General features: G+C 39.2%; 1 gene segment (V, D, J or C); it reads right to left on the bottom strand.

Moving 5' to 3' along the window:
• Window positions 1-1242: 1242 nt before the first annotated feature.
• LOC138079697 (T cell receptor gamma constant 2-like) lies at window positions 1243-23244 on the bottom strand. The segment is given in 8 exon segments: window positions 1243-1385; window positions 3791-3838; window positions 5609-5656; window positions 5939-6028; window positions 10040-10369; window positions 13423-13473; window positions 22744-23037; window positions 23205-23244. Coding segments are annotated over 8 exon segments (1044 nt in total).
• Between the last annotated feature and the right edge of the window lie 771 nt (window positions 23245-24015).

Here is a 24015-nt window from a genome sequence, read left to right on the forward strand (position 1 = left end):
CCAGCAGAAAGTGAATCAAGGGAAAGCCATGTGATACTAGCTTACAAAATGTGAGCTCCAGGTTCAGAAAAAACCTGAAGGACTCGTATTTACAAAACAGCGATCAGGAAGAGACACATTAAGCTCTCCAGCCTATCCACTGAGAACTTTAACTGTTGCTTCTTCCAGGGGTTCTTCAGTGATTAATGGGATTACCTGATGAACAGTAGAAACGGAGTCTCTGTTCCATCTACATCGAATTTCTTTGCAGGGAAGTAAGCTTAGCAATGAATCTCAGTGCATTTGTGTACGTGTGGAATCTGTCCCGACAGTAGATACTAATGTTGAGAACTTGCCTGGACCAGGCCTCATGGACTCAGCTAATCGTCACACTCCAGGAGACCGGGCTCTGTAACTTCATTACACAGAAGAGGAAATGATGACACAGAGAGCTCAAAGAGCTGTCTGAGATCACACAAGTGCTAACACAGACCCAGGGTTCAAACCCAGGCCCTCGGGGGTCAGAGTCTGCATGCTTCATCCTCCGCCCGACGCTCCCCTGGTGTTGGTGAGGGTCTCATCAGGGTTAACACGAGGACCTGGAGTCAGGCCTGTGAGACCCTAGCACAGATGTGAGCACACACAGTGCAAGGCATGCTGGGTGTTATATTGTCACTATCCGAAAGCCCCAAACCAACGATTTTGCATCTGGTGACTCTGAAAGAGAAGGAACACAGGCACCTTTGTTCAGCTCCTCTTGGACCGGCTCCACCGGTCGTCTTGGAGCCAGTGCCCCGGAGAAAGCACCATAACTACCACCATGTCAGTGAAAGACCTAGAAACGCGGTGTTGACCACTATTACAATCAGCACTGAATTTGGTAGCTTGATTGTCATGCTGTTTCTCACCTTGGTTAGATTCCATGAAATTAAAGTACACAGACAAAAGGGGGCTTGTGATTCTTTCGTATTTATTGTGCATGTTATGAAAATCTAAGTACAGAATTCAAGTAGCAAAGCTGACTTCTCCAGGGTGTGTGACAGGGAGGGTCAGGGTTGTGGTCTGGGTGGAGGTGCTGAGGGAGGAGACAGGGAGCTGCCCACAGTGTGTGCTCAGGAGTTGAAAGGACTTGAGGGTGGGACAATTATGACATCAGAGATAAATACACATCTGAATTGAGATAACCCAAACCAAAAGGCAAGGAGAGAATTTCTGGGACTGTAAATCGTGAAGGAAAGTTGACCTCTCGGTAGCCACCCCCCGTCATGAGATCTTCCGGTCACAGCAGACGCCGGTTCTCCTAAACACACAGGAAATGATGACAACAAAGTAGACTGTGCTCCGGAGGAGGAGTAAGAGGTAGGTGTAATAGGCAGAGGTGGTCGTGAGCTGCAGCTGCAGGGCACCTAGGAGAAGTCATTCTCGTTAGTTTCAAGGGTTCTTTTGAGAGGAGAGGACATATTCATGCAAGTTGTCACAATGATTTTAATGCTGGTGATCTGCAGAGAAGTGTCACCCCTGTACCACCAAACCCGAAGAAAACGGATGCGACTACCGTGAGCACCACCCCCACCAGAGCAACTCAGCATCTATCTGACAATTCAAGTCGATCAACAACCTCAACTAAATTCAACAGAACCTTCCAAAATTTAAAAAGCACGGTTGTGTTTTGAAAGAATAAGTACAAATGGTAAAAATATTTGTGATAAATAGCATTTTGCATTTTTTGCCCCATCACATGTCTGAGTAATAATAGCAGGGTATGTTTGTTAACCCCTAACCACATGTCAAACACTTATTCTGAGAGTTTTGCATGCAAAATTCTAACCTTATTTAAGTTTTCAAATAACCTATGAGATTATCACTTTCAACCCCCTTTTACCAGTAAACTGAGGACAGAGAAATAATTTGCTTATGTCAAACATTTAGAAAGCACCAGAAATCACATTTCAGTCCCAGCAACCTGAGTCTGAAGAAGGTATCCTTAGCTGCTCTGGAGTCCTGCATTTCCATGTGCAGTAAATACCCCAGACATCAAAGTTAAGCATAAACAGCAAGCTGAATTGCTGATGTGGAAGCATCTGAGCCATTACATGTTGTGCACCAAAGAGATTCCTATGAAGGGGGTCAACCAGGGAGATCTGGCTGTGACCCAGGGAGGTGGGTGGAAGGTTTTAGTAAAGAGAACTTTGTACAAAATGGAAGAGAGTGGTTAGTCCAAAATCCCCGAAACCTTAGGAGCTCATGCCTCAGTCACCTGTCTTTCTTAGATATCTAACCTCGTGCCCTTGATGTTATAGGATAATTACACTTACTCTCCTTGGAAGTTTTGCAAGAAATATATGATGTCAAGAAGCAATTAACAATGATACTGGGCCTGACTTGCTGCTCAGTGGACTACAAGGCTGAGTTTCTTCCTGTATAAGTTCCCCTTCTCTATGCTTTACCTTCATGGAGTCAGAACTCGAGAATCACTAGTATGTGGTGTGGAAAGGATCTCAGGAGGGGACAGACATGCTCATAACTCATGGCCCTGAGTCAGGTCAGATGTTAGCTGAGTTCCAGGCCCCCTGACACTGGGAACGGAGGAGGGATCAGCAGCACCATTGCCAGTGCTTCTAAATTCACTGAGAACCTTCATGTAGGGCGAAGGGGCCCCAACTGGTACTGATCCTGTGCCAGCTAAATGGATACCCTATGGGAGACATTCCACATAGGTGACCTTGCTGCTGCTAAGTCGCTTCAGTTGTGTCCGACTCTGTGCGACCCCATAGACGGCAGTCCACTAGGCTCCGCCATCCCTGGGATTCTCCAGGCAAGAACACTGGAGTGGATTGCCATTTCCTTCTCCAATGCATGAAAGTGAAAACTGAAAGTGAAGTCCCTGAGTCGTATCCAACTCTCAGCGACCCCATGGACTGCAGCCTACCAGGCTCCTCCGTCCATGGGATTTTCCAGGCAAGAGTACTGGAGTGGGGTGTCACCTTATCTCTGTAATAACTGAGTTGGATGCAATTGTTCCCTATTGGCAGAAGAGGGCACTATTGCCCAAAAATAGAAGTCATGTACCCATGTTGGTGCAACTAATAATAAAAGAACTGGCGTTAAAGGCCTGTCTGTGATAGTTGGAAATTCACGCACTTATACCCTGCGCATGGGTCCACCCTGTCTCAGGGCCTTGGTTTTAGGATTCTTGCTCTATATCTTAGAGATGGAATAGAGAACTGAGTGAGTGTCTGAACCATGGATTCAGATGGCCTTTGTTGAATCCTCCTATCTAGCTGTGTAGCTTGATATAAGGGATTTAAGTAATTTTGGCTCATGGCCCTCACTGAAAACGTATGGGAAAATGTTGCACCACCTCACAGGAGTGTTATGATGAATAAACAAAATATGCACATAAGATACAGCACACCGCCTTATGTACATCCAGCTCTCAGCAAGTGTCAGTTCACGTATTAGTTATCAGCAAGGGCTAAAACTTAAAAAAAATCTAGAAGCAACTTGATATCAAGTTTCTCCAATTATTAAAAACAAAATCTACACAACTGGGTGAAGCCCACTGTGGAAATAATTTAGAGCCTATCAGTGCATCTTCTCATTTAGAGTCATCTTACACCAAAACCAGCATTTAATGAGTTAAGATGACTCTTCAGGAAAGATGGATTTACTTAAAATACGCAGTCTATTCTGCAATATCCAGACTATTTGTTTTTTTCTACCTTAAATCAAGGAAGTTCAAAAGTTAAGTTTATCCAGAGGGAAATAAGTGCTGTAACATGACACAAAGGCAAACAAAGACAAAACTTACTGTTTTCACCTTCCAGACGTGCCTTTGTAGAATTAGTATCACCAGTGACTTCTAGAAGTAAGGAGAGCAGGTATTAATCAACTGTCTTGTCAACCATTCATATATATTATTAGACAGTGGCACATATGTGACTAACTCTGTGTGTGTTAATATGCATGTGTATATAATAGAAGATCTGCTAACACAGATACTCTGTGTTAATACTCTGATTAAATGTAGGAACACCGCAGTTTCAGGAATAATTCACTTTTTCTTAACATTAGCCAAGGAAGTTCAAGAGATAGTTGATCAGGTAAAAATTCATGCTTTCTAAAATATATATATTATACATATTATTTATATATAAGTATACAATAACTTTTCGACTATGCTTGATAAAGGCTTGATAATGAACGTCCAAAAAAAGAAAAGAAGAAATGGAGAAATTGGGAAAAGTAAACTAAATGAAGTGGGAGCACTGATATGAAATAGAAGAAGTAAACCAAACTAGATAAAATAAAAGATCCTCATATAGTCCAGCTGTTTTTAAACACGGTTGCTTATTAGAAACATATCTGGAGCCCTGGCAAAAAAAAAAGCAATACCTGGGCATTTGTATTTTTCAAAAAATTCCAAGTTAATTCTAATACACATCTGGATTTTAAAAGGTGTTTACAGGTTTTTCTATGAAATGGTAGTTTTGGTGATATAGAATTCTATTATTTTTCTGTTGACCAGTCATGATACAACAGTATTAAGTGAGTGATAGTTAATGTTAGTGTTAGTCACTCAGTCGTGTCTGACTCTTTGTGACCCCATGGACTATATAGCCTGCCAGTTTCCTCCATCCATAGGGTTTTCCAGGCAAGAACACTGGAGTGAGTTGCCATCTCATAGCCACAATAGTGAAAGATGCGTTATCAGTTTTCACAATCAATAGCCAAACAAAAACTAAAAGATAATTACAATTGCAAGCCATAATGGGAACATGATTAACCTAACAATATAAAACAATTACATACAGTCTGGGGGGTCAAGCGGAGTGACATGGTAAATGGGAGTGCCTACATGCATATGTTTCATTTGCCCAGCCAATCTGAATTATGACATTTTGATTTCATTTGTTTGACTTATTTTGAATAAGATGCTAGATTTCTAATTAAAAAAAATAGATATGCAACAAGAAACAAATGTTTACTATTTAGCACAAGGAACTATAGTCACTATCTTGTAATCACCTATAACAGAAAATAATTTCAAAAGTAATATGTGTGTATAAGTGATTGACAAAAAAATTCTACTTTTAGAAATTTGGTAATGTTTATCTTTTTGTCAGTTCTTCTAAATGACCTATGGATATCTAATAACAATGTATGAGATACAAAATGTTACATATATTTGTATAGGATATAAGATTAATATAAATTAATATAAATAGACATCTACTATATTTAAATTATTAATGACATCATTCAAGATACTCTCATTTTTATTTTTTCTGTGCTTGATAAAATATTCTCAGAGAAACGTTAATATGTCTCATTATGAGCATATGTTTTTTTTCTTTTCCCTTATATTTCTTCTGATTTTTGCTTTAGGTATCTTTGTTTCTTTGTTGTTAGGTGTCTAACTGTTTATGATGTCTATTTTCTTTGTGAATTGTACCTTTTTTTTGGTATCATTTTGTTTGAATTGTATTTGTTGTTTAAATTGCATCATTCAAAATATTCATCTTTGTTACATTTAAAAATACATAAATAACATTTTTAGAAAGGTAATTGATCAGGAGGGGAAAAAGTGCTATAGAATGTCTTAAAGGCAAACATAAGCAAAACTTACCACTTTCGTCTTTCAGACAAGCTTTTTTAGAACCAGTACCTGTAACTTCTAAAAGCAAAGGAAGCAAGTATTAATCAGTTGTCCACACCCATTATTTTACAGTGCGTGCATATGTATGTATAATCTGGTGTCTGTCTATATATACATACATATATGTATATAGTCTATTGACAGGTAACAATAGAGATGATCAGTATAACAATGATGAGCCCCACAGTTTCAGATAATTGGTCTTTTCCACTTTAAAACAGACAAGTTCAAAAGATAAATAGATCAGGAAGAAAGAAAGATGAAAGCATGACATAAAGACAAATCTGTACAAAAACTTACTGCTTTCATCAGTCAAATAATCATTTGGAGGCTCAGTAGTTGGAGGCTCAGTAGTTGGAGGCTCAGTAGTAGTGACAGCTGAGGTGACAACTACGAGAAATGAGAAAAAGTATTAATGAATTATCTGTGCCCATTATTTGATACTGTGAGTATGTTTCAGCAGTAAAGAATCCACCTGCCGTGCAGGAGTCACAGGAGACAGAGGTTTGGTGTCTGGCTCGGGAAGATCCCCTGAAGGAGGGCACAGCAACCCACTCTGATAGTCTTGCCTGGAGAATCCCATGGACAGGGAAACCTGGTGAGCTACAGTCCATGGGGTTGCAAAGATTTGGACACGACTGAAGCAACTTCGCACACGTGCACATATGTTTATACATGTGTGTATATTGCAATATATATGTGTGTGTAATATATACGTGTATATATATATACACATATAAAACCTGCTGACAGAGAGACAGTAATTAAAAACATGAGCCCTACAATTACAAAAATAGTTGGTCTGATTCTATGTAATCCATAGTTTTAATTCATATATGATTTCTACACGTGAAAATGTTGAAGTTCATGAGGGTTACATTTTACTTTTTACCTTAACTGGAGGCTAATACCCGAGGGCATCTTATCTTCCTTCTGTATTCATAGCTCCTAGCACTGTGTCTGCTACAAAGTAGGTGTTTGAGAAATACTTGTTGCAAAGACAAATCATCAGAAAAAGTGGCTATTCTGCATGGTCAGCACCCACTGCCGAGATGAAGAGTTGCTGCTGCTCCTACTGCTAAGTCATTTCAGTCGTGTCAGACTCTGCGACCCCATAGACGGCAGCCCATCAGGCACCCCCGTCCCTGGGATTCTCCAGGCAAGAACACTGGAGTGGGTTGCCATTGCCTTCTCCAATGCATGAAAGTGAAAAGTGAAAGTGAAGTCGCTCAGTCGTGTCCGACTCTTAGCGACCCCATGGACTGCAGCCTACCAGGCTCCTCCGTCCATGGGATTTTCCAGGCAAGAGTACTGGAGTGGGGTACCATTGCCTTCTCTGGAAGAGTTGCTACCCAGTCTTATTCATCCAATCCAAGAATGCACCAAGGGAATCCCACGTTTGAAAGAGTCTGGCTCAGGCAAACTTCCTGTCTAAGCAAAGGAAAGCAGCCACACCTTTCCAAATCAAGCACATCCCCTTATCTTCTGCATTTGCGGTGTTTGTGGGCATAGTGAAAACGGTATCAATTAGGCTAATAGCCAGAGAGTGACTATAGCTTGCTTAAGTACTTCACATGTATTATCTTCTTTCATCCTCCAGTGACACTGAGTGGGGTGTATTTTGGAGGATTCCACGTTACAAAGAGGAAATAAGCATCAGACGGAAAGTGACTGGCAGAGAGCTGTACCAGTGGTACCAGTGGTGGCAGAGCCAGCATTCAGAGGATCATCGTGGGAGATTAAACGAGACAGGGCCTGTGGGGAGTACTTTGTAAAATAAGCCCCAGAAATAAAGAGAAATTAACCTATAAACAATATAATTCCACTACTGTAGACACTAAAAGCATCTTCTTTTCCAGATACCTTCATTATTCTTATCAATGACCTTTTTTTTTTATTATAAGAGCTCAACATTTCAGTGCAGTTCCAGATACAGAAAGATCCAGATATAGAAAAACAGGCCAGACCACATTTGTAGTTCTGTGACTCGATAGAAACTGAGATAAATAATGTAAAAAAAATAAAATAAAAAGACAGTCATACAAGTAGAAAAATTTTTAAAAAGGATAATGGACTATTGGGTGGAAGAAAACAATGGTTGTTGTATTTATCCTTTTTCTCCTGGATGTGTTCTTGTTCATACAGATTTGGTTCTGATATGCCATTTTATGCCCTCAATGAGGTCTTTGTTCAGTAAGCTCTGAAAAATTGATTTGAGGTTTAAAGACTTTAGAGTAAATCGCAAGAGTGAAAATATTAGTAGTCACGTTTAGATGTTAGTGTTAGTCACTCAGTCGTGCCTGACTATTCATGACCCCATGGACTACAGCCTACAGGGTTCCTCTGTCCATGGGATTTTCCAGGTAAGGACACTGGAGTAGGTAGTCATTTCCTTCTCCAGGGGATCTTCCCAACCTAGGAATTGAACCCGGGTCTCCTACACTGTAGGCAGATTCTTTACCAACTGAGCTACCAGGGAGCCCATGTTAAAATACCTTCAGAAACTGACTTTAATGTGCTTGAAAGCCTCCTTCTTTCCCTTACAATGACTTTGTTCACTAAAAGATAAACAAACCTCTTATTAACATGCATTGGTTGAGGCAGGAACAATCAAGTAACAAAGTTTCATAATAAACTCTATGTGTTTATTATAAGTTCTCTTTCTCAGTGAAGGTTGGTTGAAAACTAGGACCAGATTAGATTTCTTTCTCTGTAAAGTCATTTCATTGATAATGTACTTCAGGTTATATTCTTAGCTTTTATCAAAAACAAAACAATTTTAAGAAATAGCAATGGAAATTTGCTATAGAATAACATTAACCAAAGTGCCATCATTAGCTTTACAGCCATTAGAAACCCTTGGAATGCATTTGTTTCAGAATTGTGTTCAGGTAAAACACATTATGAACTGGAATGTCTCTCTAATATGGTAACCGGCACAATGAAACTTATATACTTATTTTTTTCTCATCACAAGAAAAACTAAAACCTAGTGCTTTCAGTGTCCTCAAGTAGGACACTTAAAACCATGATTATATTAAACTGCAAATTTGCTTCTTTTCTATTAGAATAAAAATTAAAATTTAGAGCTATTTTTATAATTTTATTTTTAATTAGTTTTGGGAGAGGATATAAATGGATATGATGAATATATAAATAAGTACAGCCATGTCATATTTTGGAAAACAAGGGTTTTCTCCGATGTTATTTCATTTGTTCTTCGTTGCAGCCCCAGGATAAAACCAAGACAAGTGTTCACACCTGATTTGATCACTGGATAGACTAAGAATCAGAGAAGATAAAGACTTACTTCAGAAATGCGGACTGGTGCACAGCAAACATCTATGCACATTTTATGTGCTTGGTTCCCACTGCTTTAAAAAGGTTTCCTAACCACAGGGAAAAGCACAGAAGGATTCCTCCTGAGGGGCGCTTTGGGGCCTTTGGTCTGTTAGGTGAACATGCAGGACATTCAATCGTGAGTCCAGTTAGTTACAGGACCACTGCCAGGGCCAAGGCACCTCCCAGCTCTCTGTCCACACTGCATGGACATGTCCAGCATCTGCTCACAGGGGCCGCTTTGAGACGTCATGCCTGGATCACAAGTGACCCTAAGTCATCAAGGAAAGTGTATGTTCTCTTGACTGTAATGCATCCTCCGTGGACAGTAATTCACCCCAGAGTGTCATCCATACATCCCTCCAGACCTGGCATGTGCTAGGGCTGCACTAAAAATATCTTGAAAGACCTTTTCTAACAGCAAGAAATGCATTCATTATGTAGAATGGGAGTAAGTTTGTACACTTTAGCATCACCCAATCTTTGATTACAAATTTTATCTTATAGTGGTATGTAAAATACAAATTTCAAAAACCTAAGACCTGAAAACAAGACAGTGGTCAAATTATTCTCTTTGCTGAGCTGCAATTTGGCTCCCTTATACAAACACCATTTTGTCATTTAATAACTCATTGCTTTGGAATTGTAAAGGAGAACTGAATTGAGAATGACTTTGCCTGCTGAAGGACATTCCTGAAAGATGTGTAAATGTTGTTATTTCCTGACCAACCAAGATCACCAACAGTGAAGATCTGTTGTGTGCTAAGTTGCTCGATGCTTTCACATATGTTGTTTCACTTAATCCATACAACAACTCTAACACTTAAACATCATATGATCTTAATATTTTGGAAGATGAAACTGAGGGTGAGAGAAGTAACATTTTTTCTTTTCTATGTTTCAAAGCCTATCCTATTTTAATCCTATGGGGAGATAGCTACCATTAAATGAAACATCATTTTATCAAGACATATTTTTTTTCATTACACTTAACGGACAGGTGGGTATTGCCTTTGAAAAACAGTATTTTGGGAGGTTACATTTACATTTATATTCACTTACCTTCTTTTATTGAAGGAAAAATAATCTCTTGATCAACTCCTCCTATATTCTTCTGGTGTTTGACAACACACACATGTTGTTTATCCATAGAGTTTTCGGTCACGGTCAGCCAGCTGAGCTTCATGTATGTGTCCTTGGTCTTTATGGTGTTTCCCTGCTGGGATGGCAGAGCTCTTTTGTCATTTTTTACTCTCCAAGAGACTGTAATAACATCAGGGAAAAATTTCTCCAGGAGACAAAGATATGTTCCAGCATTATCATGGTTGATTTCAGCAATTGAAGGAAGAAAAACAGTGGGCTTGGGGGAAGTGTCTGCAGCAAGGTTTCTCTCTGTAGGGGAATATGGAATAGTAATTAAAAAGAATGGTTAAAGAAACACCAACATGTCGTGGCTTGGAAAAACCTAGTGAGTAGTGAAAAAACAAAAAGCTGCTGCTCACTATGGCCTTTCATCCGCAGTACGTGGTTAGGTGCTTAGTACTGTAGAGAAGTTCAAGACTTCATGGAACTTGCCCAAAGTCACCGCTGTTAAGTAGCAGAGCTGGATTATAACTTGACCTTCCGTTTTTCTCCATATGCAGAGATGGGGTGCATCTTGCGTGCATGCCAAGTTGCTTTAGTCGTGTCCGACTCTTTGTGACCTAATGACTATAGCCTGCCAGTCTCCTCTGTCCATGGGATTATGACTTTTAAATATCCCATATAAATACCCCACATCAAGACTTCCAGAATTCATGAGCATGTTTATTGATTGAATCCATGCTTCCTACAGTGGAAATGTGGAGTCCCATCGCTGGACTGCCAGAAAAGTCCTCAATTAATCTTTTTAAAAATCTCTTTTGTTCTATAATACTGGAGCCTGTTTTGAAGTGGAGGGGTGGGTGGTGGGAACAGGGCTGGTGGGGCAATTGGGTAACTGATGGTTTCTGTATTGGTGAAAATCCTTGCTAGCTTCCAAACTACTTCCCTTTCCTGTCCTGTGCTTTGCAGTTTACGCTCTCTTGTCCAAATAACACGTTCTCAGATTCTGCAACTCTGTGGGATCTCACTCTTTATTTAACTGGTTCTGGACTGAACCATAAAAATAAATACCCAGAGAAAATTTATTGGTTTTACAAAACAATATATCTGCTTTTGAGAATGGGAATCAACACCCACGTGTACTTGACATGTGTACTATGAAGTTGAACTTTGAGCTCCAGATGTGGATCCCATGCCCAATTCTGAAGTGATGAAATTCTCTTTGCTTCTAATTTTATATGACCTCTCAATTTTATACCTGAACTACTCCAGATTTTGGAGTAGAGCAGCATGTTATTTATAGTGCCTTGATTGTATAACAGTATTGCCAAAACTTCTATTGAAAATGTATTATTAATCCCAAACTCCTAATTTGGAATTAGCAGATACACACTATTGCATATAAAAGAGATAAACAATAAGAACCTACTATGTAAAACAGAGAGGTATATTAAATATCTTGTAATAACCTTTAATGGAAAAGAATCTGAAAAATAATGCACACACACAAAAAAACTGAATCACTTTGCTGTACACCTGAAAATAACCTAACATTGTGAACTAACTACACTTTCATGTAAAAAAAAACGTATATTCAGAAAGGCTCTTATACTAAACTTATCAAGTAATCTACTTAGAATTTTTCCAAATTCAGAAAGCGTTCCCCAAAAGCACATTTTATTTTGGAATTTCATCTGAAGTTTTAGCTTGAGGAATAATACACAATATTCTGGCTCTCGGTGTTTTTCCTATAATTTAAATTTGCCCCCTTAGGCTGCTGACCTGCTTTACTGCCACTATTTTCTTTTTTTTCACCAGCTACATAAAGCATATATCCTGACAAGGGATCGAACCTGTGCACCTGCATTGGAAGGTGGAGTCTTAACCACTGGACCACTGGGAAAGTCCTTCACGGGGTAATCTCTTAAGAGGGAGAAATTGGACTTCTCATTTGAGAAGAAAAGAAAATTCTTGGAAACTTCTTCCTGTGTAGCAAAGTTCCTGGTTTTTCTTCTAAATCAGTAAGCAGACAGGGTTGATTTTTTCCCTCATGTTGTAAATACCGTTGGGTTGTAATGTGCTAGTTTAATTTTATACATCTTGCTTTTAGTACAAGTAGTATTTTACACATTATAAAAGCAAGACACTGTGTATTTCTGCAACCATATACTTTGTTGATAGTGATTTAGGTCTTCCCTCTTTTTTCCCCTCTCATTTTTCTTTTGTAAACTAAATAATTGAAGCTCTTTCATACTTAAATAAGAATTTTTAATTCATGAGATTTCTATCTGTATTTAATTGACTTCACTTCTTGATCATTTTCTTTATAAATTAAAGCTTTTTTCTGATAAGTATGAGCATGAAGCCCAAATTCCTGGTTATATATTTTAGAGCCAATAAATGTTGTTGTTAGAAATGATATCAGTTAAATTAAAGGATTAAGATTTAAAGCACATAGAACAACAGGACATATAAAAATAAACATATTTTAATCTCCTCGTTTCTTGCCATGTAAACCAAAGTCTGCTAAAGAGAGACAGATAGCTTCCAATTCAATTTTATGTGTGTGAGGGAACCATAAGATAACTTTCCATTTGTTAATTGTACAGCTGCATCCTCTGAAGAATTTCAAATAGTTTAGCCACCAACACTCTCCCTCTTGGATGCGATTTTCCCTTTACATTTGAATAGAGTAAACACCTATCCAACACGTATGATGTGTTAGCCAACAAAACGTATGGTGCTCAGTCATGTCCAACTCTTTGCAACCCCATGGACTGTAGCCTGCCTGGCTCCTCTGTGCACGGGCTTATCCAGACAGGAATACTGATGCATTAGACAATGTGCTAGATACTTCATCACACTGTCTCATTTAATTCTCGTACAACCCCTGCTGGATAATACTGTTATGCTATTTTACAGATTAGGAGACTGAGTCCAGAGAAGAACTTCCGTGTTCACATGCGTAGTTAGTGGTGGATCGGAGTCGGTCAGCCTGACTCCAAAGCGCACTTTCTTTGGAAATACCCCTTCAGCATCAGGAAAGGAGACATGTTAACTCATAAAACTTACCTGTAATGACAAACTTCAACCCTGGGCCAAATACTTTCATGATGATTACGTACATTATACATGAGCCCTTTCTAGAAGTCCACACAGACACGAAGCCAAATTCTTTTATAATATTTGTACAGTGTTGTCTATGCTCTCCTTTACTATGTGAATTTGTTGTAAAATCTCTCCCAAATCTCTACATCTAATTCCCATCCACATTCCCATTTTTGGTAAATATCATTCCTATTTAATTATTTCTTACCTTCTCTCTAGTACCTTGAAAAAAATTATATTCTTCTGATACCTACCTGTGACAATGAGTTTTGCTCCAACATTGAAGTTTTTTATGTAATTATTCCACAGTGATTCAAGTCATATCAAAAACTTTAGACTAATTAGCTTCTCTGATTTCTTCAAATTCTAGTAGAATAATGATGACTTCGAATTCAAGACACTAGGCTTCTGGTCCTGGTTCATTTTGTTCCTAACAAGCTCTGTGGTTGAGCAAATCAAATAAACTAACACCTTGAAAGTTAAAGTTAGTTGCAAGTTAAGTCGCTCAGTCGTGTCTGACTCTTTGTGATCCCGTGGACTGTAGCCCACCAGGCTCCTCCATCCATGGGATTCTCCAGGCAAGAATACTGGAGTGGGCTGCCATTGCCTTGGGTACCTTATTTATTTGAAAATGACAGTGCTACTGTTAAGTCAAGTGAACATCCTTATTAGTGTTTTGGTGAGCTCAAAATGAAACAAAATTTGAAAAGTCATTTGAATAATAATTATATAGAGGTAAGGATTTTAAGTATTACTATATGATCATTGATATTATTATTAGTATTTTTATTTGTGATAATTGTGTGGTCCAACATGACATTTTAATATCATGGGAGCAAATCTGCCTATCTGATGGGAATTCAGGATCTGGGGTTTACAAGTAGATCCATAGCAACTGATGACTTGTTTGCATTCCTCTGTGTTGTGATAGGTCTGGGATTCTCCAAGCCTGTATCACAGCCTTTCACACACCCAGTTAATAGGCAGTCATTTGTTCTGTCATACTTGCTGCATTTCCAGGGTGAACAAAATCAAAGGGAACATTGGCTAAAGCCTAATGTATGCAGCCAGTGTATGGAACTTCACTTCTGCTGTCCACAACAAATGGCCTTTTCCCCAACAACAGCACAATCTATGGGTATCTCAAGATTTTACCAGAAATTTCAGCTTCAAAAAATCTATCCAGTTCATGCCCAAAGTTCAGCTTGCAGCTCCAGGTATGGGCCTTATGACAAATGACCACAAAAATGGCGGGATGCCTGGTACTCAAATTCTCCTTTGTTAAGTTGGATCGCTTCATTGCCGGCCTCATCTTATCAGCTGAGGGTCACCATTCATGAATGACATTACATTTTGGTGTCCATTGCATTGATGCATTGGGAGTATAAACATATTTGTTTGAAGACCATTTCTTCCATTTTATAAACTGGATATTGAAGGCAATGTCCCCTTTTTACTTCATTTTCCTACTAAAGACTTCCACATTGAAGTTCTTTTTTCTAAATTTGTGGTGGGAAAACATATTTGCAACTTTGGAGTGCTTCTTTTAGCCGGTTAATATAGGATATCTATTCCACTACATTTTTTTTTTCTTGCTTTCTTATTTCTTGTTTTTAATTCACTTCTTTTGGATTGAGATAGAACCGACACATATTCTGAATGTTTAATAAATGCACATTCATGTGACTTACATGATCTTTGTGAGGGAAAGAGACATCATTTCAGTGCTCTGATTGAAAGCAAGAGCCTTGTTTTCACATGTGAGTGGCAATACTAAGTATGAGCTATTACTAATCGTTACAGAATCCAGGTCAGGCTACGGAAGGGCACATATTCAGGAAGTAAAGACATGACTTAATGTTTCAAATATCACGTAATGATCCAGTCCTTTAACTTTGACAAGTCTCTATGGATCCCAAACTTTGCCACAGTAGCTAGTCATGTGACTTAAGGCAAGTAACTAAACTTCTCTAAGCCTCAGTTTCTTTATCTCTAAAATGGGAATGAAAGGATTACTGGTGAGGAAAGTATAAGGCATTGAAACTACATATCATGGTGTCTATCCTTCAGTAAATATTGACTAATATTAAAATTCTCTTTAATGGCATGGTTTGAGGCCATTTCATCAAAATCTTTCATAAAATATATGTTTTTTATAAGCAATAACTATTACACCAAGCTCAGCGATCCAAGACGCCCTCCTTCTGCAGCCATGGACCGTAGAAGACAGGTCTCAGTTAAGCCAGAGTCTAGAATGCCTTTCCTCTAGAACAGAAGCTGCTTGGTGTTGAGCCTGGCTCTGTGTCTTGTTCACCCGTCGTCTGTCTGCTCCCAGCACAGAAACGGTCCTCAATAAATATTTGCTGAGAGAATGAAAGAGCAAAGGAGAAAGCCCAGCCATGAAGACACTTTCGTGAACTTTGGAGCTGAAATGGCTCATTGAGCTCACAAACTGGTCCATGTTCAGACAGTTTCACAAGAAATGAGATAGTTTAAGTTTCAAATAATCTCAGCCTCCTTCTAAGAAGCTAGAGTAATAGGAAGTGAGATTTATCAATCTTGTATAATCATTTACTGTAATAATTTTCTTCCACTGCTCTCAGGTATGAGATGAAAATCAGTAATATTGGTTTTGCAGGAGATTCAGGAGCACAGTATTTTACCTCAAAATACAGAGAAGAGATAGTAAGAAAAGTGTTTCTCACTGAATAGACTGCCCACAAGAAAAGGAAGGTGAACTAATAACTCATACCAATGTGATGATATAATATGCTATTTATGTTAGAATATAGAAAGATAAACGAAGCAATAAGACAGACATGGTCTTCAGAATTTCACTGTCGAGCCTGAGTCTATTTTGTGTGTGTTTTCTAGAACCCAAATTTCAACTGCTTACAAGCAGGGGCAAGAATAAACCATTTACAAGGTGATTTAGTTTCCATATACAGTGACCAATTGCTGTAAAACTACGGTTTAGATGCTGAGACCAAGAACGTGGCAGCCAGATCAGGGAGATCACAAGTTGTTTCTACAAAGCATCTATCAGTATTTTATGACTACAGTAAGAACAGAAATATGATACTTACCGGGAGGAGTTACTATGATGTTAGCTCCTTCTCCAAATATCTTCTTCCAGCCCGAGCTGTCACAATGATAAAAGCTCCTACAATAATCCAGCCTTTTCCTACCTTTATAAAGTGACTAGAAGTCAGAAAACTTCATACTGGCAGTTTGATCTGAGTTCTTTTGGAAGTCCTTGGATATAGGTTTCACAGCAGCCAATGTTTTATAAGTTTCCTCAATTTGTTGTTATTATTCAGTCAGTTGGATGTGTCTGACTCCTTTGCAACCCCTTGGACTGCAGCCTGCCATGGGATTTCCCGGGGAAGAATACTGGAGTGGGTTGCCATTTCCTTCTCCAGGGAATCTTCCTGACTCAGGGATCCACTGGGGAAGCCACTTTCCTCAGATAAATGGACCCAAATATCTGCTTTCCAAGGAGTAGTAATCACTGAAAATGTTGATGAAAGATGAAAAGTATAAAAACAGCAAAAGAAGACATCACTGACACCAAGTGGTTAACCACCTGGTTTTCTAAATTTCCAGGAATGGTATTCAAAGAATGAAGACTTTTTTGTTTATTTGCAGGTGTTCAGTTCTGTTGAAACTGCTCAGAGTTTGCATCAGTTGAAAGGCAGTTCTCTTTTCACAAACACCAGGGCTGTTTAGTGATTTGGGAATGTATTGCTAAAAGGAGGAAAACCTTCAGTAACTGAAAATGCAAATACCCCATCAGCCATCACACGTGTACTTGAGAAATGTGAACAAAGCTCTCCATTCATTGGGCAGCACAATTCTTTACCAAGGGAAAGGGAAATGAGAAAATAAGTGCTATGATGACTTATTTAATATTAATTTTCCTAGGATAAAGGAAGAAATTTGCAGAATTCTCTCTCCATTGAAATAATACTGTCTTTAAGCTAAAACTTGAAACAATATCCATTTCTCTGATTGTCAAAAGAAGTCTCTTTGTGGCTATTCTGTAATTTCAAGCCACTCATCTTGGGGCAAGGGGAAAGAAATTGCCGGGAGCAGCTGAGCACTCCTCTGAGCACGGATGAGCTGTCCATCTGCCAGGACCAGACAGGACAGCCTCTTATTGTCTCCATGTCTGCTCCAGAGGCACTTGTTCGTGGTCTCAGTCCCGTGAGCAATCAGTTCCTCTGCCCCAAGGATGAAAGTAAGAGGGTCATGTTGGGCAACTGTCCATTCACAGGAGCTCAGCTCACAGTCCCAACACAATGGGAGGGGATGAGAGATTCAGATGCCAATTATATTTAGATAGATTTTTTTTTAAATTGAGAGTTCATGGGAATTTCCTAGCAGTACAGTGGTTAGGACTCTGCACTTTTACTGCTTTCACTGGGCTCAATCTCTGGTTGGGGAAATAAGACCTCATGATCCACAGAATGTCCACCAAAAAAACGGAGAATTCTAAGTTGTTAGTACTTGGGGCTGTCGTGTACCCTTTGCATCTATTGTAGTCATGAATGATGTCCCCTCAGCTCCTTTCTGAAAACTTGTCCTGTGATTTTCCTTATTCCAAGACCATGAGCAGAATTATTGGGAGCTTTAGGAATTGCTTGTTTTTCAAACGCATGAAAGATTTAAGCAATAAAATGCAAAAGATTAACTAAAGAGTTATGTAATTAATGCTTTATTAAATATAAGAACAGTAAGAAGAAAGAGTAAAAGGTTTTACTAAAGGGCATAAAATCAAACCTGCATAAATGGAGAGACATATCATATTCATGAAGGAAAAGCTCAATGTTGTAAACATGCAAATTCTTCTTAAAATTGTGTGTATAAATAGACTAATTCCAATGAGACTTAAGGTAACATTTTATTTTTTTGTTCCCTGTTGTAAAGATTGGGGCTGAGGTAGTTATATTTGTTTTAAATTGATATAAAAATGAAATATGAAATAACTTAAAAATTTTTTATTAAAATAATGATTTTAAATAACTAATTTGGCATAGCAGCTTTTAACCCTTATTGCAAAGTTACTAATATAACACAATAATGGAGTAAGAATACTGTGACATGAATAAAATGCAAATCCTCCAAGCATATGTTAATATAAAAATATAATTAAGGCATTTTTAATTATAAGGATATTATAGATTCTCTTAAAATTATTTATGAACTATTAATTATATGTTGGAAGAAAAAATAACTCAGATAGCATAAACATTAAGTTTGTATTAAAGGCATCTGAAAGTGTGAGTTATAAAGAACAATGAATGAAGGTCACTCAGTCAGGTCCAACTCTTGCGACCCCATGGACTGTAGCACACGAGTTTCCTCTGTCCATTGGATTCTCCAGGCAAGAATACTGGAGTGGGTTGCCATTTCCTTCTCCGGGGGATCTTCCCGACCTAGGAAGCAAACCCGAGTCTCCTGCATTGCAGGCAGATTCTTTACCGACTGAGCTATGAGCAGGGGACTAACTGAGTCCTGCGGCAGAAAATCTTGGAATGTGAAGCGGACAGGAGACACCTTTACTTAATGTTTAATTTTTAAGAAGGAGAAATTTGGAGAATGTTTTCTCTTTATTTTTAATTGAAATGTAGTTGATTTACAATTTGTGCCAATCTCTGCTGTATAGCAAAGTGACTCGGTTTTACACAGATGTATGTTCTTTTTTTCAACATTGTTTTCCATTATGATTCACCCCAGGATATTAGATGTAGTTCCTTGTGCAATACAGTAGGCTCTTGTGGTTTATCCATTCTGAATGTAATAGTTTACACCTGACAATTCCACAGTCCTAGTCCATCCCTCTTCTCCTCTTCCTCCCTGTTGGCAACCACAAGTCTGATCTCTATGTGTCTGTTTCTGTTTCACAGATAGATTTATCTGTATCATAGTTTAGATTCCACATATAAGTAATATCATATGGTATTTGTCTTCCTTTTTCTGACTTGCTTCACTGAATATGATAATCTCTAGCTGTATCCACTTGGCTGCAAACAGCAGTGTTTTGTTCTCTTTATGGCTGAGTAGTATTCCATTGTAGACACGTACCACATCTTCCCAACCCACTCATCCATCAGTGGATATTCAGGCTGTCCCCATGTTCTGGTTGTTGTGAACAGTGCTGCTGTGAACAGAGGGGTGCATGTACCTATCCAAATGACTGTTTTGTCCTGGCATATGCCCTGGAGCGGGGTTGCTAGGTCATAGGTAATTCTATTTTTAATTTTCTGAGAGACCTCCATGTTGTTTTCCATAGTGATTGTACCAATTTACATTCCCACTGACAGTGTATGAAGATTCCCTTTTCTTCACACCCTTTCCAGCATTTGTAATTTGTAGACATTTTAGTGATAGCCATTCTGGCTGGTATGAAGTGGCACCTTGTGGTAGATCTGATTTGCATTTCTCTAATAATTAGTGATGTTGGGCATCTTTTCATATGCCTACTGGCCATCTGTATGTCTTCTTTGGGGAAATGTCTGTTAAGGTGTTCAGCTCACTTTGCCTCTGGGTTATTTGTTTTTTGTTTTTGTTGTATGATCTGTTCACCTAGTTTGGAAATTAAGCCCTTGTTGGTCACATCATTTATAAATAGTTTCTCCAATTCTATTGGTTGTCTTTTTTTATGGTTTATTTCGATGTGAAAAAGCTTATACGTTTGACTAAGTCCCATTTGTTTATTTTTGTTTTTGTTTCTATTGCCTTCGGAGCTTGACCTAAGAAAACATTGGTATGAGTTGTCAGAGAATGTTTTGCCTGTGCTTTCTTCTAGGAAAGTTATGGTGTCATGTTTTATGTTTAAATCTTTAAGCCATTATGAGTTTATTTTTGTGTGTGGTGCGAGAGTGTGTTCTAACTTCATTGATTTATGATCATCTGTCCAACTTTCCCAGCACCACTTGCTGAAGAGACTTTTTTCCCCCTGTTTTTATATTCTTGCTGGAGAACTTGTACTTTTTACAACGTTTCTAGGAATGTATCCACTTCTTCTAGGCAGTCTATTTTCTTGCCATGTATTGAGTACTTATTTGTAGTAATGAGTTAGTGCCATTTGTATTTTGGTGGTATCAGCTGTTAACTTCTGCTAATTTCATGTCTAATTTTGTATCTTTGGGTTCTCACTCTCTCTTTTTTTTCCTGATGAGTTTGCTAAAGGTTCACTGATTTGTTTGTCTTTTCAAATAACCAGCTCTTGGTGTATTGATCTTTTCTATGATGTTTTTAGTCTCTATTTTATTTTGCTGTGATATTTATTCTCTTTCATTTACTTTTGGTTTTATTTGTTCTTTTTCCTAGTTCTTTTAGGTGTAAGATTAGGCTGTTTGTTTGAGGTTTTTCTTGTCTCTTGAGGTGGGCTTGTATCACTATAAACTTCTCTCTTAGAACACTTTTGCTGTATACCACAGATTTTTTTATGGTGTTTCCCCATTTTCATTGTCTTGAAGTATTTTTTATTTCCTCTGATTTCTTCAATCACACCTGGGTTGTGTATGGCATACTGCTTATCCTACATGTGTTTTTGTTTCTTGTATATACACAGAGTCTCTACCTCTAGCTGTGTCCTTAGAGGAACTGACCTGTATAAACAGAGATGGAGAATGGAAACTGAGGGAGAGATCATAAGAGTTCTGTGAGTACATGGAGAAGTAGTTATCACATAGTGCCAAGAAAAACTGTGATATAATAATGCATTAGTCAGTAATTGGGGGAGAAATTGGATCTCCACATTAAGATTGCTACCTTACACCCATACACAAAAATTCAAACTAAAGTGGATCAAGGAACCAAACGCACAGAACAGTCTTAACACCATTGGAAAAGTATAAATGAAAATATACTTATGCTTCAGGCTTTCCTAAAGCTGCAAAGAGTTACAGTATGTGGTTGCTGATACAGTAGAGCAAGCTAAAGGCAGTGTGTTTACTATCCAATTCCTTGCTGTCTGCAGCCACTGAACTAAAAGGATCTGAAGCTTTGACTTGTGGTGTGAGGCTGTTTTTTGTTTTGTTTTGTTTTGTTTTGATTTGATTGCAATATTCTGATGGAGAAATGTGATGACCTGGAGAGCAGCAGCACCCAGGACGCAACAAGACAGATGGGGCTCTGGGTTGGGGATAAGACCATGAACACTCTCCTAGTAGGCACTCCTGTGCTAGTGCAGCAAGGCCTACAAATCAGTTTGAAGAAGAGTCAGTAGGAGCCTATCAAATAAAACACATTTCAGCCTTCATTCCGTGATTCTGATTCACTGTGTTGAGTGACACCCAGAACATGCACTTTTATTCCAATTCAGGTACTTCTGATGCAGATGGTACATGGACCACAGTTTGAGAAACACTGTAAAGCTCAGACACTGGTACAAATTTGGAGGAACCAATACACAAGAGACTATATACACTTGAGCTCACATTTCTGTATTTGAATATTAATTTTGCTTCCTTAAACCTAGCCCAATAAGGCAGCCACAATCCTTGGCTATATAACTTTTCAATTGAAATATATACCATTCATTGATTGTTCACCTAAAGTGTTCCTTAATTTTAATTATTGAGAAAATTATGATCTGATAAGTCTCAATCTAGTTTGGCACATGGCCTTGTTAATGGTAGTAGTGGGGGTAGAAAGAAGCTTTGGCTTTACTTGTTTAAGACAGTTCTGGCTGTGGACTGAACTTCAACAGAGGGTATAAGTAGAATACAACAACGGGGCTTTTCTTGTAGCTCAGTCGGTAAAGAATCTAACTGCAATAATGCAGGAGACCAGGGTTCAATTCCTGGGTCTGGAAGATCCCGTGGAGAAGGAAATGGCAACCCACTCTAATATTCTTACCTGGAGAATTCTTGCTGTGGACAGAGGAACCTAGCAAGCTACAGTCCGAGTGGTCCCAAGAGTTGGACACGACTTAGCCACTAAACCACCAGCCACCACCATCTAAAACAATCACTTTTCCCTACACTTTCACTAGGTCAGCCATGCCCTTGTTGATTATGTAAGAGAAAAATCAGTTTTTCCAAAAGATAAATTGGATACCAGCTTGAGATTCAAGAAGTCCAAGTTTTCTTTGCATCAATTCTCATTCTTCATACCCCTGGATAATAAAGATCCTCAATTCCCAGCCATTTTTTCTGGAAAATCATCAGGTGAATGGTTCAGTATTATCTAGCCTTTCCATTTTCCTCTCCCAAATATCTCCCCTCACAGATAATCCTGTGAGGATTCTGTCTGTCTTAAAGAGAAAATCATATGAACTCTACCAGCTTCTGGGAGAGCTGAGAATATGCTGCCTGCCAGACTGCTTGCCTACAGACTGGAGATGGAGGCCTGTTTTTAGGAAAAACTATGACTATTGTGGGGAGGTAGAAGGTGACCATGGAATAGAAAGTTTGATTCATGGACATTGAGTTCAGGGTTTTTCTTTGTTTAGAGTAAAAAGAAATTGGGGGAGGAAGTGAAGTAGCTGCTGATATCAGGGCTGTGATTTTCAGCCACAAGCAAAATTTCCAGTGCAGTGTACAGGAAGTCTGAACCAACGTGCTTATCCCAGATAGCACAGTAGTATATGCCGGAATCACTTGCTTGCAGATTTAGGATTGCAAATGTATAGCTCCTCCCTGTGCCCTTATAGACATGGTATTTTGCTCCACTGATTCCTGATTCAAACACAGGCTTTGAGTTATAGCTGTCGTAGTATAAAAGGCGTCGGGGGGCCATTCCCTCCTCATGTTTGTACAAGTGGATATAGGTGGCCCCTTGTGTAAGATCGCAAGGGAACGAAGCAGTCTCCCCAGTCTTTCTAGTGATTAACATCAAGTTGGAAGATACCTGCATGACTGCAATGGAAAAAGAAACAAAAAATGATGAGGAAGAGGAAGCACTGATTTCTTAGTCTGACCCTCTTCCCCACAACTACACCCACCCCCCGCCCGCCCCCCCACCACACACACACATTGCCACAAAATACAGAAAAATTCCAGGAGCATCCAGGCAAGACACTTACCGGGAGCCAAGACAACCAGAAGCAGTGCTGGGGCCCGCATCCTGCCCCAGCAGTCAGCTAGACTGGATTCTGAGCAGATGTGACAGGCAGAGAAGTCAGGGAGGATCTCTCTTAAAGACCACCAGGCTGATTCCAGAGCGGGTGGGTGCTGGGGGAGGCCTGGGGAGGAGCCCCGCCTCTCTGCACCAACCCTTTCTTGTGGGTCCCACTGTGGCAAGCTGGGAGCTGCCATCTCCCCCACAGGAGAGGAGGGGCCTGAGCACTGAGAACTCAGAACTGCAAGCAGATGGATCAAATGCGAACTGAGGGGAGGAGAGCCATGGGCCAAGCTTGCCTGTTGCCTATGGAATGAGCAGTCCTGAGCGGGGCCAAGTTCCCTGCAGTTCAGCATGTCAGTGTTTATGCTGCTGCCATGGTCTTGTCCGGTGACATCTTTATATTCCTTCCCTGAACTACCTTTCCTTTTACCCCTGTAAGCAACTTGGAGGCAACAGCCAGAGAACCCAATAAGAACGGAACCTGCTTTATTATAAGAAAGTAAGACTGATTATGTCGGTCTACATTTGACGGTCCTTAAAACTAAATGGATGTGTGTTCGTGTGTGTGCGTGTGTTATAAATCAGTTGGAGAGAGGATTCATGTTCATCCTCAAGTAAAAGGCTGCCTCATACAGAATGTCCAGATTTCATGAAAAAAGAAGGAGCTTCTCAATAGTCGGAACAGACAAATTAAAAACAGATTTTTCCTGAAATTCAGGGACATGCAAATCAAAACTACAATGAGATATTACCTCACCCATGTCAGAATGGCT

The sequence above is a fragment of the Capricornis sumatraensis genome, chromosome 5, assembly GCF_032405125.1.
Source record: "Capricornis sumatraensis isolate serow.1 chromosome 5, serow.2, whole genome shotgun sequence".
Taxonomy (NCBI): domain Eukaryota; kingdom Metazoa; phylum Chordata; class Mammalia; order Artiodactyla; family Bovidae; genus Capricornis; species Capricornis sumatraensis.